A 16,474-nucleotide genomic window follows, 5' to 3' on the forward strand; every position below is an offset into this window, starting at 1 on the left:
ACTCAATATAACCTAATTTTAGTGCTTTATAAATAAAGTTTATTGTTCGGCTATTATTAGGTATATTATTTTACCCAAAGCTGAAAAATGTTCAACTCTCTCAACCAGAAAAAACGAATGTGTAGCACTTATCGCAGAATAGACCTCAGCGCCTCATCATGTAAACACATGGGTTGTGCCAGTCGCTTGCCATCCCCTGCGACTGGCTTGACAATAGTCCGGCATTGCAGCTGTAGACAACATTGTAAAATCCTTCTGCTTTCCTGAAGTCGCCAGTGTGGTAACATTTTGCCTTCCCTGTGAGTTATGTCAGCAACGGACATTTCGTTGACACAAAATACTGAACTTATTTTTTCCGTTTGTGTACCGGCTACCATATATCACCTAAGGCAGGGGTCGGCAACCTGCGGCTCGGGAGCCGCATGCAAGGCAAGGCAAGTTTATTTGTATAGCACATTTCAACAAGGTAATTCAAAGTGCTTCACATAAAACCATTAAAAGCATCAAAACATATATCAAAACATTTCCATATCTTTCGGAAAGCAGAGTATTTTGGTATTCTTGCTGCACAGTGTTCTGACATCTTTTACAGCATAGTCACCAACAATCAGAGTCGCAGGCCCAGTCACTAGCTTTGCCTGCGGCCTTTTACTCTCACATTTACTCTGTTCTTACCCTGCTTTGAGGACATAGCTGCTTATCCAGGTCATCAGATGGAGATTTAGGATCCTGCGACAATGGAGCAAATCTGTTTTGAAGTTGTAGGCTTGGTTGTTGTGGAGGTTTTTTGCAGGTTTTACTTTTCTCAGCTGTCCTTGGCTTTGACCGTCTGAGTGCAGGGGTTGAGGAGGAGTTCAGCCTGTGTGGTAGTGCAGGCCAGCCAGTCGCATCACAAATCTCAGGGCGCTGGGCTCTGCCTGTTAGTCGTCCTCCCACATATTTTCTCTTCGGCTTTGCACCGACAGAGTTCCAGGGAGGACTACCATTTGAAGATTCATTATCTGCTCTCTCCTCCTGTTTCTTGGTAGGCCTGGTTGTGCTAGTTAGCTGTGTCTTAGCTTGCGTTTGTCCAGTGTTTTGAGTCCATGGTAAAGTGGTATCATTCCCACACAGTCCATTTACCTCCACGTTTACTTCTAGTCGGTGGATTTTTGTTTCCAAGACTGCAATCTTCTGCAGGAGTTTGTAGTAGTCGTCCGTGGAGAAGGGAGGCATCTTGCTGCTAGTTAGCATTAGCTAACAACCCAAATAGCTCGACGACTTTCTGGATTTGTCTTCACTCAAACGTTGGAAGAGTGATATGTGATATATCTGGCAAATTTAAGCAAGAAAATGCAAGCAGAGGCAAGAGCAAGCAGCAAAGTGACTGCACTCTCTCATCAAGGTCAAAAAAACCTTGCATGCATGCGGCTCTTCAGCCCCTCTGTTGCGGCTCCCTGAGTCTACAGCCACACTAATACGTTTTTGTTAAACGATCTCCGTCCACACGGCGTTTCAGCATCGTTTTCTAAATAAGTGGTCCCCAACCGAGCCGTGGATCATTTGGTACCGGGCCGCACAGAAAGAATAAATATTATATTATTTCCATTTTATTGATTATCAGAGTATGAAAGAAGTTTTATTTTGAAAAATGACCGGATTCTCTCCCAATTCCATCCGCTTGTGTCTCTTGACACATGTCAAGACGCTTGTCTCGGTCACGTGATAAGTTACCTCAAAAATTAAGCCCGCAAACTAGCGAAAATGAGTAAAACACTTTTGGAGAGCTTCTTTGCAAAGAGGAAAGGCCACTAAGGAGACAGAAGAAGAGCTACAACTTTCAAGAAAAAGAAAGCTTCATTTAACAGACAATATCAGGAGTCTGATTAAATATCAGGAGTAATTCTGACGCGCCAAGCCTGCTCTGCATAATATGTAGCGACAGAGGAAGATCAGCTGCTGGAGATTGTAAATAACGGTGGCCTTAAAAGTATGTTTGAGAAAACAACTCTGCTGGTGTTTGATTAAGATCAAGGCTGAATATCCTGAGATCACCACTAAAGCACTGAAAACCCTGCTTCCATTTCACACATCCTCTCTGAAGCGGGATGTTCTGCAGTGACAGCAATCAAAACAAAATGACGGAGTAGACTGGACATGAGGAACACACTTCGGGTGTCTGTCTCCCATTACCCCCATATGGACCGTCTCGTTGCAGAAAAACAAGCTCAGGGCTCCCACTGATTCAGCGTTATTGTGAGTTGTATTTATTATGCATTTTATATTTGTTTTCATGCCGATCATATGTTATTTTGTATGTTTTATATGTTATATGTTCAGGTGGTAGGGTTTCTTGGGCCCCGAGGGAGGTCTCTCATTGTCCGCACCGGGGACCTGCTGGGTGTTCCTGGCAGTCGTCTGGGTCCTAGACGGTTGTTCTGGCTGCTGCCTATGAAACCTGGAGATGAGTCGGGGGTCACAGATGTTCCGAGCCGGAACCCATTGCCTCTCCGGACCGTATCCCTCCCAGTCGACCAGGTACTGAAGGCCTCGCCCCCAGCGGCGGGAGCGCAGCAGGCAATGAACAGAGTAGACCGGACCTCCTTCAATGAGGCGAGGAGGCGGAGGAGGTGGAGCAGCCGGCACCAATGGACTCTCCAGGACTGGTTTGACCTTGGATACATGGAATGTGGGGTGGATGCGCACGGATTTGGGGAGCTTGAGCCTTACTGCTGCCGGGTTGATGATCCTCTCAATTTCGAACGACCCGATGAACCTTGGGCCCAGCTTCGTAGACTCCACCCGCAAAGGTAGGTCCCGGGTTGACAACCACACCCTCTGACCCACCTGATAGGGGCTGGAGTGCGGTGTCAATTAGCCGCTGTAGCGTAGCGGTCCACAGACTGGAGCAGGGTTGCTCGGGCCCTAGCCCAGGTCTGGCGGCAGTGGCGGATGAATGTCTGGACAGATGGGCAGGAAACTTCCCTTTCCAATGGAGGGAACAGAGGTGGCTGGAACCCATAAGCACACTGAAAGGGTGAGAAGCCTGTGGCGGAGCTGGTCAGGGTGTTATGGGCGTACTCCACCCACATCAACTGGCGGGACCAGGAGGCAGGATTCCGGGAGACCATGCAGCGAAGGGCTGTTTCCATCTCCTGATTCTTCCTCTCCGTCTGACCATTGGACTGAGGGTGAAACCCCGAAGACAGACCGACAGTGGCCCCCAGCACAGTGCAGAACTCCCTCCAAAAGATGGAGGTGAACCGAGGACCTCGGTCGGAGACAATGTCGACTGGAATTCCATGCAGGCGGAAGATATGCAGACAGATGAGTTCAACCGTCTCCTTAGCAGATGGGAGTTTGGGGAGAGGAATAAAATGGGCCAGCTTGCTGAATCTGTCGACCACTGTCAGAATGACGGTGTGGCCCTCAGATGATGGTAGTCCGGTGACAAAGTCCAGGGAGATGTGAGACCACGGACGATGAGGCACTGGGAGAGGCCACAGGAGGCCAGCCGGAGCCTGGTGGGAAGGTTTATTTTGGTTGCACACAGGGCAGGCGTTGACGAATTCCCTGGTGTCCTCATTGAGCGAGACCCATCAGAAGCGCTGCCGCAGGACATCCTGGGTCCTCTGGATGCCCGGGTGGCAGGTAAGTAGAGAGGAGTGTGCCCACTGGAGGACGTCGGACCGAAGAGCCTGAGGGACAAACAGGCGGTTAGGAGGGCACGCGCTGGGACCGGCTTGACCCCTAGTCGCGGCCCTCACCGATTCCTCAATCTCCCAGGTGAGAACGCCTACTTGACAGGAGGCAGGGAGGATGGATGAGGAGCCAGAGGTGGATTCCTCCTCCCCCTGGAACTGACATCAGGCTTGACATTGCGGGAACCGGGGCGATAGGAGAGCGGAAGTGGAACCGGGTGAAGAATAACGAACACCTGGCCTGTCGGGAATTGAGTCTCTTGGCTGTGCGGATGTACTCAAGGTTCTTATGGTCGGTCCAAACCAGGAATGGAAGCTTGGTCCCCTCCAACCAATGCCGCCACTCCTCCAGGGCCAGCTTCACTGCCAGTAGTTCTCGGTTACCAATGTCATAGTTTCTCTCGGCGGGGGAAAGCCGTCGCGAGAAAAAGGTGCAGGGATGGAGCTTTTGGTCAGTGGCCGAGCGCTGGGACAGGACACCCCCAACTCCTATGTCGGAGGCATCCACCTCCACCACAAATTGTCTGTCTGTCGGGTGCAGAAGTGAACCTGGACTTCAGGTTCTGGAAGGCATCTTCAGCTGCAGAAGTCCAACGGAAAGGGGTCTTGGAGGAGGTGAGGGCGGTGAGTGGGGAAGCGACCGCGCTGTAATTCCCGATGAACCTCCGATAGAAATTGGCGAACCCCAGGAAACTTTGAAGTTGCTTGCGGGAGCTTGGGACAGGCCAGGTAGTGACAGCGGCAACCTTAGCGGGGTCCATCTGGATGCTGCCCTGGGAGACAATATAACCCAGGAATGAGACCGTGGGAACATGAAACTCGCACTTCTCCGCCTTCACAAACAGGGAGTTCTCCAGTAGGCGTTGAAGCACGGACTGGACGTGGTGCACATGTTCCTCTTGGTTCTTGGAGAAGATCAGGATGTCGTCGAGGTAGACGACTACATGCCGGTCCAACATGTCTCGGAGCACGTAGTTAACCAGGGCCTGGAAGATGGCAGGGGCGTTGGTTAAGCCGAAGGGCATCACAACGTACTCGTAATGTCCCTTAGGTGTATTGAATGCCGTCTTCCACTCATCCCCTTCCCTGATCCGGACCAGGTGATAGGCGTTGCGGAGGTCAAGCTTGGAGAAGATGGTGGCTCCTTGAAGTAGCTCGAAGGCCGTTGCGATGAGCGGCAAGGGGTACCGTTTCTTAATCATGATTTCATTTAAGCCCCGGTAGTCAATGCAGGGTCTGAGAGTCTTGTCCTTTTCCACAAAGAAAAATCCAGCCCCTGCAGGAGAGGATGAGGGGCGTATGATACCGGAAGCCAGGGAGTCATTAATATAATTGTCCATTGCTTCTCTTTCAGGAGCAGGCAGGGAATACAGGCGCCCCTTAGGTGGGAACGTACCAGGATGGCGGTCGATGGCACAATCATACGGCCGGTAGGGAGGCAGAGACATGGCCTTGGACTTGATGAACACCTCCCTAACGTCCAAGTATTCCGCAGGAACCCCCGTAAGCTCAGGGGTGGAATTGGTGAGCGTGGCACCTCGTGGAACGGCAGCTTGCTTCAGGCAGACTAGATGACAGGACTGGCTCCAACCCCGAAAAGCCCCCGTAGTCCAGTCGATGTGCGGATTATGTCAACGCAGCCAGGGGTATCCCAGAATGAGGGGGATGCGAGGGGTTTGCAAGATGTGGAAGCTGATGGTCTCGTGATGGTTGCCGGACAGCAGCATGTGTACCGGAAAGGTTTGATGCGTCACTGTGCCCAGAAGATGACCGTCCAGGGCGCTGGCTGGAACAGCCTGGGGAAGAGGTATCCGGTCGATCCCCAACTGTGTACAGAGGTCCTCGTCCATAATAGATTCGTCTGCTCCATAATCCAGGAAGGTGGAAATAGTATGGGAGCCCCCGTTTAACAGTAGTTGGGCGAGGAAAAGTGGTCGTTGACAGGCGGAGGATCGGGAAACTGCTCGGCTCACCAGTACTTCCTTCCTTACTGGCGAGCCCGGGCTTTTAACGGGCAATTGTGAGCAAACATGACCCGCCTGGCTTGACTGTTCCCGGCGCCTTGTCAGCCGCCTGACCTGGATGCGGCGATCCACTCTGGAGGTTGCCTCGATAAGTCCGTCCAGGGATGTGGGTAGCTCGAACGCGATGAGTTCATCTTTGACGTAATCCGCTAACCCGAGTAGATACGAGTCACACTGGGCGTCCATGTTCCAAGAGCTTAATTGTGCCTGAGTCTGGAAATCAATGGCGTAGTCCGTGACAGATCGGTGGCCCTGCTGGAGCCCCATTAGCCCTCCGGTGACGTCCGGTCCTCTGGACACCAGTCCGAAAACCTTGCGTAATTCGGCGGAGGACTGGAAGGAAGCACAGGTAGGAGTCCGACGATCCCATTCCGCTGTTCCCCACAGGCGAGCTCTCCCAGTCAGGTGGTTGATGGTAAACGCCACCCTGGCGTCCTCAGACGCAAAGGTGCGGGGCTGCAACGCAAACAGGATGGAACAGTTCGTCAGGAATGCGTTGCAACCCTCAGGATCCCCAGCATAACGTTCGGGCTCCCCCACCCGGGGCTCTGAGACCGCCGTCGAAACTGCTGGATCCATTCCCGAGTGAACCGGAGCAAGTGGCGGCGACGCCGTCGCGTTGGTCGGAGCTGCGACTGACGCGAGTTGTCGTACCTGGTCAATCAACGTGATGAGAATCTGGTTCTGATTCGCCTGGGTGTGGTGAACCTCGGCGGTGTTAGTGACCATCATGGTCTCGGTTCGCTGCATCGTCTCCTCGATCGCCTCGAGCCGGGTCCATGCTGTGGTGCCGTCTGCTGGATCCATGATGTGGCCAGATCGTACTGTAATGGGTGTAGTTAGGACCCAGGAGCAGTACGACAACACCGGGACTGGTATGATTTAAGTTCTTTATTTTCAACACACGACAGGCAGAATATTCTCCGGAAGAATCAGCGACAGGATTCTTGTGGTCAAGGACAGAAAGGCTGAGTAAGTTACCAGGGCAGAGGCAAGGCAGTCCGGAACAGGCAGGGTCGGCAACAGGGAATCAGTCCATGGGTGAATGCGGGAAAGTTTAGCATGAATGCGGAGAACGATCTGGCAGTGAGTGTGTGTGAGGCAGGGGTTTAAATAGTGAAGAGGCAGAGTGAGCAGGTGAGAGTGATGAGCTGATCAGGTGAGTGTGACTGGCAGGTGCACTGAATGAACTGATTAGGTGAGTGAAAAGTGGAAAAAGCTAGACAGAAGTGACAGAGCTGTGACAGTAATACCTGACCGTAAATAAACATGTTTTAATATTTTGTCAACTAAAATGTGCGTCACATCCTATTACACCTGTCAAGCGCCTTTCCCTGCAGGTGGCTAATCATGATCTGCAGACCCCCGCCCTCAGTAAACTATCAAGGGATGAATCCAAAAAAAGAAAAGTCTCGGAGGAAAATAGAGTTTAATTCAGCGTGGACGTATTCATTTGCTTTCACTGCCAACGATGCTGACTGACCTGTATGCTTGACATATGCAAACAATGTAATGCTGAATGTCACTTCCAGAACAAACACACAGCATTTGCTGAAAAGTATCACGCTGGAGATGATTTCTCAACTGCTGCAGCATACTCTCCTCTTCATAAGAGTTTGATATTGTTCGAACAGGTAAAATAGCAATACAATGTTAAGAATTGTCTTTATTATTGTTCTATAATTTCATAAATACAAGAAACTACAGTTTTTGTATATATAATATAACTATATACAAAACTTTATAAGTTATGATATCAAATAGCTTTTGCGGCTCCAGACGAATTTTATTTGGTGGAAAATAGAGCAAAATGGCTCTTTGGATAGAAAAGGTTGCCGACCCCTGGCCTAAGGCAACACGACAAATATGACAGGAAATATTTTCAGGCATCATAAACAAAGAGATTTGACTAGAAAAAGAACAGGATGTGATGGCTTTTCGCAGGTGAGGAAACTCAAGCTGAAAAGTACCCTTCTGCCATCTAGAAGACCTTTTTGTTGAATTGAACAGTTTGTTCCAAATTGACTGGTGAAACAAGTTATTGTTATTACATTGTTAATACCACCGGGCATTTCACACTAGGTATATTCCCCCCTAAAAATGTTGCCCATGTGTCAAGTGTGGTATAACTGCCATGTCATGACAGAATTTTAATTTAAATTTATTTTTGTATTGCCCAAAATCACAAATTTGCCTAAGAGGGCTTTACAATCTGTACACATATGTCATCCTGTGTCCCGGAACCCTCACATCAGAACAGGAAAAACTCAAAAAGAGGAAGAGACCTTAGGGAGAGCAACAGAGGAGGGATCCCTCTCCAAGGATGGACAGAAGTGTGATAGATGTCATGTGTACAGAATGAACATAACAGAGTTAGAAAATGAGAGAGTGACAGAAAATGACAGCTGTGCAGTACTATGGCCTCACATGGCTAAATCAGAATCATCTACCTGATGTACATTTTCACTTGCGTACTTCAACGACAATCATAAACTGTCTGGGAAAGTGGTCCATGAGTTGCCACTCCAAAACAGAGCCATTCTCATGAGACAAGTTAGAGGGCTGTTTGGAGCTCTAATATCAGCCATATTATAGTCTGGCTCCTTGGGTCAGCCATAACAGACTGAAGGACACACATCCAAGAGTAACAAGCAGCAATGATAAAAGATTCAGCACTGATTCCAAAGCCTGGGGACAGACACAACTCCCCACAGCACACTGACAAACAGAGACATGGCACGAAGTGTGGTTATGGTTATGATTAAAGGAACAAGTTCACAATTTCACACCATAGTGCATGGAGCAGTCCAGGGTTTTCTCTGAAATAAGTATTGTTTACACTTTGGACAAACATGAGTTTATACTCATTGACCTTCATGACATATGCAGGTTTTTCAACAAGCCTTAGTTTATACCTACTCAACAAAATGGGTAATTTGTCAGTTCCTTCCAATAACTTATATCATTTTTCCAAAAACAACCCACATGACTGATATGTTTTCTGCACCTATCAATTATATGGTTTGTGATCTGGAAAAGTTTGCGAAACTAAAACACAGTTTGATGGCCTTCATGTTGAAATGAAATGGGGTGCTCTGGCCCAGTGGATGGAGCTGGTCGTCCTTTAACCAGAAGGTTCGTGGTTAAGTCTCCGGTTAATACTATCTGCACGTCAAAGTAGCCTTGAGTCATTTTCATGTGAATAAATGCACATAGACATGACTGAGTGCTACATACAGGACTTATACAATTGATGGACATACAAACCTCTACTGTTTTTGGATAAGTGATACCCAGTTGTTTGGGTTGAATCCACCTAGGCCACTAACGTTTATAGTTTCTCAACTGTGAAGACACAGATTGTGTGCCTCTGTAGACCACCGCTGATCTAAAAGGGACTAAGCTCATTAACTCAGCCGCCCTGAAAAACGTTCCCCTCTCTGTGCTGTTAAGTTCCCCCAGTGTGAAACCTGACATGTTGATCTACACCACCTGACAGAGCAAGACGGCAAACCCATTCATCTTCCCCCTTCTTCCTTGTTTGATGCTACAGCCCAGGGACCACAAAGCATACAGGCCAGTGGATTGTGGCTGTCCACACACCACCAACTCACAACTACAAGGTACTGAGGTACACTCCACACATAATACCTACCACAACGTGGTCAGAGGTCCTCTTGGAAACATGCTAATTTCTTGGCAATTTCTGCTTTTTGGACATTGATGCCACCTGGCAACTTTTCAGTCTCTGCCAATTTAGGTTGAATTCAGATTGAAGTTCTGAAGTGGGCAGTCCAGTGGGGAATCTGCAGCATTATATATACACTGCAAAAATGAAAACATTAACAGGGGAAGGAGAAAAATACGCTTTGTACATTATTCATATCTGTCCTACAGGAGGACAGGCAGTCAGAGCTAATGAGAGGCCGGAGCTTTAAAGTCATGGAGCACTCAGTGAGGTGAATGGCATTAACTAAGTACCACAATTAGACCTGTTTTGCCATGTGTGAATGCCTTCTAATTTTAGCCAGTGTTATGAGCCCTGTTTTATCCAAGTTTTTATTAGGATTTGAATATAATTAAGTTTCCTCCACACCCTTATCTAGAAGAAGGTCAGGCTCAACTACATAGCAGTCCCCAAGGAGCTGGTAGGTCGATGCAGAATACAGAGGACATTAATAATCCATGAGCATGTATGTAAGAGTGCAAGATATACTTGTTGTGAAGTGGAGTGGAATGGATGCATTGCCTTTCCCGCCACTCAAAGCAAGTGATGTGTGAAGTATTTTGGTGAAAGGCAGCTTTGCTCTGCCAGCCAGACTTGACCCCTTTCCCTGGCACTGCCGGTGCCCGCCGTCCTGCCCTATGCCATGCTGATATGCTATCTGCCCAAACAGATGCCTACTTTGGCCTCGCAGCGCCACTCTCCGGTCTACCACTTTACCAGTAGCTACCTGCTGATGTTTTGTCCGCCCTAGCGCTCTGTATCACTCTTTGAGGAAGCACAGCGGAGAGATAAGCGAGACCTACATTGACCTCGCTGTTAAAGGGAAGCTGCTTGCCGGTGAAAGGTCTGCGTGAGTCTGGGACAAACATGACATTAAAGACATCGAGCAAGAGCAAACATGGTGTAAATGTTTAGCCTACCTCCACAGTGAGCTCTCCAGCACCTTGGTGGAGTCAGCGTGGTAGTACTTGGTCAGGATCAGGATGACCTGTAACACAAGGTGGAGGAGAGACATACATGTAAGCTACTACTGAAGAAAATGACTGGTTAGTGCCGTGGTTCTTAGTAAGAAGCGGGTCCTCCAAGGAGGGCGTAGTGAAAATAAAGTTGAATGATATTGGTTTGTGTGGGAACAATAAACAAACATGAGTGCCCTGATGCTAGCATAGCTATATTGCTAACCTGAAGCTAAACCATTCACCTTGACTTGTTTTCCTACTACTTTCCTTAATATTGTTAAAGACTGATAAAACATAAATCCATCTCCGCAAGGATGGGCATGACAGAAACAGTTTGAGAGCGACTGGGTTAGGGAATGAAATCAGGGCTTATGATTTATAAATCAAAGCAGACACCAACAACCACTAAAGCAATGTTGATAGCACATGAAAAAGTCAAGTATTTTTATTCATCTAGATATGTTTCTATTGTAACTTATATACATACAACTGCTCAATCAAATTTGTATTATTTATTTCAAAAGCTTTGTGTTTTAGTTTCCCTGAATATATAAAAATATGCGTTTCTCCATGTATGAACTTATCTGACTGTCTGAATACATTTTCAAACATTTTTAAAGCTTTTAATTTAAAGCATTCACAATTGCCATTGATCTCCAATGATAGCTGACAGTAGATTGATCCATTTTTTGTGTGTATAGAATGGAGAAAAAAATGTAATACAGCATAAATACTGCAGTACTACTGCAAATAAATAAATATTTGAATACTTTAATCAGTGAGGTTTCCCTCACCATTGTGTTACCTTCTTTGGCAATAGATAGTGACTTAAACAAATGAAAATCTTGATGTTTGCCACTTTAAGATTCTATAACATTTCTCATGTTTATTTTAATTTTAAAGGAACAAACAGATTTAGGCAGCAAGACTTTAAGGAAGGCTTTTAATCAGTAGTTGTATTTTATAGTGCCATTGGTCTGTCAATAGATCTGCATACGTGTTAATCGAATCTTTCTTCTGCATTTATATTTCAAGCCAAGGCAGCCGTGATTGGAGAGAGCGCTGACACAGGGCTATCCCCCATTGTTACTCCTAGTCTCCTTTGTGCAAGCAAGATTATATATTTAGTTTAAACACATCTTTCTTGGGCGTATTTGATTATACAATCTAAAATTTATAGTATGAGTTTCTTTTTCGGGCTTTGCGTCACAAAAAAAAAGAAATAAATAACGATGCATTATTCATGTATGGTCCAGGGCACACAACCCATGCCTGTAAACTGGATCAGAGGCTCTTGTCTTTCATACTTCTGAGGAGCACTCCTTTTCTTGACAGCCAGGGCTGCTGGGATTTGTGTTGCCATGGCAAGATTGCCAGTGGGTCATGCAGTGTGTGTGGGGTGGTGATTGACAGGCTTGCTTGCAGTCCAGGTTGTGAAAAGAGAGAAAAACCGAGGTAGCAGGCCAGGTTGAAGGTGGCAGCTCCCACGGAGTCAAGCTGCAAACTCTGTGCAGTAGGTTCACTCCAGATACATCTTAATGTGGAAGTAAAGCACAGCCTGATAGTACATTATTATGACTCTTTTACGCTGCATCTTTCCTTGAATTTTTGGTGACTTGCAGAACAAGTGCATGAACATTTTAGTCTTTGTGGCCTCTGAGAAAATGAAAGACAGATATTCAAGAGCTAAATATTTGCTTGCTTTCATTGTCAGATAGTATAGAAGATTTGCTGTCTGAATTAGTAAGATATCTGGCTGCACCTCCAAACATTTTCTGAAATATGTTTTCATCCTGTCACATAAACAAAGTCCTGTCACGATATATAGCCTGATAAAATCTAGCATATAGTAGTGTCCAAGGCTTTCACATTGCACTCTTGTGTTAGGAGAGACCAAACAGCCTGTAGGATCCAGCATCAGTTAGTATTCAAAAATAAAACCTCAAGACCTTCCACTTGGCACTTGGCTCAAAGCAACTCAAACTCAGAAGTTCCAACCCTGGTGGAACTTGGCTTCCAATGATTTATATAGAGTCCAAAAAAACGGAACAGAGAACATTTTCTGAAGCAGCAGCCTGCTCGCCAGGGCTGATAACAACCTTTGTAACAGCTCTAACAGATGCAGTGACAGCAAACAACCAGATGTTTCTCTGCCTCTACCTGTCATAAAACTCTCTCTTTGCTGATGAGGAATTAGACAGTATCCAGATCTGAACGAGCCACTGTTTGAGTGTTCTACAAGTGGCCAAGTGGTCATTGGCCTGCTATGACTAAACTGGTATGTTTGGCTGTCCGCCTCTGCACAGCTGTCCTTCTCCTAATGAGATACTGGTGCAAAGCTTGACCCTATACCGTACAGTAACTGGTCCCTTGATTTAAGGATTAGATCCACCCTGCTGCACACTTTTCTTTAGCGACTGTGGCTCAGTGGAAAACAGGGTCGTCCTTGGGCAAGACACTTGCCAAAATTGCCTACGGTGTGTGTATGTGTGTAAATGTGCTGATGAGCAGGTGGCACCTTGAATGGTAGCTCATATCATCAGTGTATGAATGGGTGAATGATGATATGTCGTGTTAAACAGCTTTGAATGGTCGGAAAGACTAGAAAAGCAAGTACAGAACATTACGATTTGACCATTTAAAGACCCAAAGAAGGGAAACCCAGGGAGGGTCAGGATCCCCATCAGACCAGACACCTCCCATGGCCACACAGCTACAGGCACTTCAGTTAAGTACCTCCTGCGAGCTGACACACCAGACCCAGATCCCACTAATGAGATCTGGGCAGTATTTGAACCCTGGTCCTCCAGATCTGTGTTGTCAGTCCGTACAGTCTTTATGCCAGAACAGTCGTCATACAGGCTTCATTCCCGAACCAGCTTCAACCCGGTACCGTCTTCTGCTAATCTGCCTGCCCTCCAGTGTCGATCCACGGGAATCACACCGTCGATCTGCCTGCAACCCTGTGTCGGACCAAGGGATCCACACAGTAATCCTGCCTGTCTTCCAGTATCGGTCCACGGAGAACCACACCTCTGATCCTGCATGCTCTACCTTATGAAATAAAGTATTTCCTTCCTCAATTGCTTCAACTATCTCTTGTTATATGGAAAATACAAAAATCCCCATAAAATCCCTGTATTTTCTCTTCAGTAAAAGGGTTTCAAATGTTTGATAACTCAAAAATAACTTACAAAAATTCATCCAATCAAATGAGACTTTGAGCGAATCCTAGCCACACCAGTCATATAAAATTGCACTTCCCCATTTATGGATTGTACTAGGTAACCAAGCAAGAGAGACAGGAAGAGATCTCTGCGGGCAAAAACTTGTTTTTATCGCCAAAACAATGTGGCTAAGGTTTGATTAATCCAAGGGAAATGTTGCAGATTTTCAAGTATATCCTGGAGCTCCCACTCACCTGTAGGCTAAACTCCTCCGGTAGTTTTGCGTCATCTGGCAGATGTTCATCTGCATGTACCCGACAGAGCCAGGTGAAAGTTTCCCGTTCTTCTCTCCCTCGCCTTCCTCCTAACCCATTAACAGGTGAGGGAGGTGTGTGTGGTGCCAACAGTACTCTGTAGCTCTGTGGCACGCTAAAATCAATGCTAATTATAGATCCAACAGATACGGAGCAGCATCAGCATTTATTTTTACTTGAGTTTGTAGCCACCGAAAAAAATATCTAAATTCACCAGCTGTTTGGTGCTGTACAGGTGCACAGAAGGTTTAAGCAAACTTTCTTGCTAAAAACAGCTGCTAGCTACTGCTGTTCATTAATATTGTAGGCCAAAAAATCTTAACAATAAGCCAAAGAAGCTAGAAGCCTTTGTAGAGTGTAACTGCAGAATTAGGTGATGCATCAACTGTTTATACACTAATATTGATTAGTGCAGCTTAAGAGCATATTGTGATTAGACCCGGAACTAACAATTATTTTAATTATTGATTACTCTGCCTTTTATTTTCTTGATTAAACAAATGGTAAAGATGAATGTAAATATTTTGGCCATTATCATACTGTTCTGTGTAGATAACACTTTGTTTATGTGTGTGATTTTATATTGAAAGATGAACTACTGGACATATCTGGTTTGTGAAATGGGAGAAAGACACCTGTGTCCTCCCCCACATTCCTCTTAGGTCTGAATGTTGAGTGTGGGGCATCTGGTGGAAGATAATGAACGTAGTCGTAATAAATGTCCTAAATTTGTATTTCTTTAACGGAGAATGAAAGTGAAACAGAGCTGCCAGGGCCCAGTGAAGCACATGCAATATTGTGTTTATTCTGTGTTTATATATATATAGTTCATATTTGGGGGGTTTAAATTAATTTTAAGCTTGATATGCCTAATGTGAAGACAGAGTTATTACAAAATGTAATTTTAGACAGGTATTATGCATTTATTTACAATTTATTTTCATGCATTATACTACTTCTGTGAACCTCAGACTCTGGTAAACCCATTTCAAGCACCAAAACAATTCGTACACATGGGAGATTTAAAGAATTTTCATCTTTTAGGCCAAATTCTCTCTCCACAGTGCTCGAGGACAAATGGGCGCCTCAGTGCAGAGAGTGCTGAGATCCATTTTGCCGTTCCAGTGCTGGGTTAGAAAAGCAGCTCCACGTAAAAATGTCATCCTCTACAGCCTCTAACAGCTTGCATCCTTCTTCTGACACAAAATACATATAGCCTGCTGGTTACAAGTAAACCCTGAATACAATATTAATCTATAATTATAGCTCTCTAAATGTGTAACACATCCTCTGTCTTGTGCATGAAAAACAGAAGGGTAAAGAAACTGTGCTCTGAAAGTCATCAGCCCCTTGAGAATGAAGTATTCATCGCGCATCCAAATGATGTCAATAAAATATTCTGCCTCTCTATCCCCATGTAGAGTCTTCAAGGCCTAAGTTCTGCTCAATTGTAAAATCATTTTTCTTTGTGGATAAAGTGGACAGGGCAAGGATGTATTCGGCCATAAATCACTACTGGCAGGAGGCAGACAGAGCGTTTATTTGGCACCATCAAACATAGCTGCATTGACCAAACTGCTGAACAGCACAGAAGCCAAACTCCTCTATCGCCTCTTGTGTACAGAGCAGTGTGTTAAGACTACAACTTGGCAGCTTCTACCTACAGCTTATTGGACTAAAGGGCAAAATTGGCACGGCGTATTCATCCGGAGAGCTAAGAAAAACTCTCCTCTTTTAAGAAATGGCATGCTGTAATTCAATGCAAACAAATCACAGGTCCATAGTTAAGAAGTCAACAAGTATCAGAAAACATGTCATGCTAAATTATTTTATGAGCAATGACAGAAAAAATGTCTCTGCATTCTATGTTGTTTCAAATAACACATTTTAAGGAATTTTGTGATGAACTAGCTGACCTAATCAAACAGTTGTAGAGGAAATATCCCTCTATTGTAGCCTCCTCGTAATACTACGACCACATAATAGCCACTGTGGCTTTTTTATTTGTAAGCTAGTGGACAATGGGCCTAATGGCTTTTATTGGGGAAAAGTCAACAGGGCGGTCAGGACCCACAGATGACTTCATTCAGAAACTACAAGAGACCCATTGAGAGTCAAGCTCATAGCTCAGCTTCTCATGAACTCCAGCTTGACAACTGCTGTTTGTCCCAGAGACATTCCCATCAACTGTATGCTATAATTCAGCCATTGAGGAGACAGAGGGAGAAAGCTTGAAAGAAAGAAAGGGACTGGGGTGAAATGAAGACAGACAAACTCCGAGGCTCTCGAGAAAGAATGCAGTCATTCATTTTTAAAGCGAAAACAGGGAAATACATGTATTTGTAAGTGTATGACACCCCCTCCTCATCCCTCCCGGTGCTACACATTATCCAGGAACAGACCACACAAGAATTAATCACAGTGTGTAATAAAAGGGAGGAACTCTTTTTTGTTATTTCCCCACAAATAGAGACAAAGACCAAAACTAAATTCCATAGCGATTATATTTGGGGAATGAGAGTTTGACGTCATCTGTGTGTGTGTGAGAAAGAGAGTAAAAAAGATATATATATATATATATATATATATATATATATATATGT

General features: G+C 45.6%; 1 protein-coding gene across 4 annotated transcripts in view; it reads right to left on the reverse strand.

Moving 5' to 3' along the window:
- sorcs2 (sortilin-related VPS10 domain containing receptor 2) overlaps nucleotides 1–16,474 on the reverse strand; it is a 294,082-nt gene that overhangs the window by 199,720 nt on the left and 77,888 nt on the right. For all 4 annotated transcript variants that reach the window (XM_031874312.1, XM_031874311.1, XM_031874310.1 and 1 more), the window contains exon 2: nucleotides 10,352–10,419. In XM_031874312.1, coding sequence (XP_031730172.1) covers nucleotides 10,352–10,419 — 68 coding nt within the window. The remainder of the gene's footprint in view (nucleotides 1–10,351; nucleotides 10,420–16,474) is intronic.

This window comes from Anarrhichthys ocellatus, unplaced genomic scaffold, assembly GCF_004355925.1.
Source record: "Anarrhichthys ocellatus isolate YVR2014 unplaced genomic scaffold, GSC_Weel_1.0 scaffold79, whole genome shotgun sequence".
NCBI classification, from domain to species: Eukaryota; Metazoa; Chordata; class Actinopteri; order Perciformes; family Anarhichadidae; genus Anarrhichthys; species Anarrhichthys ocellatus.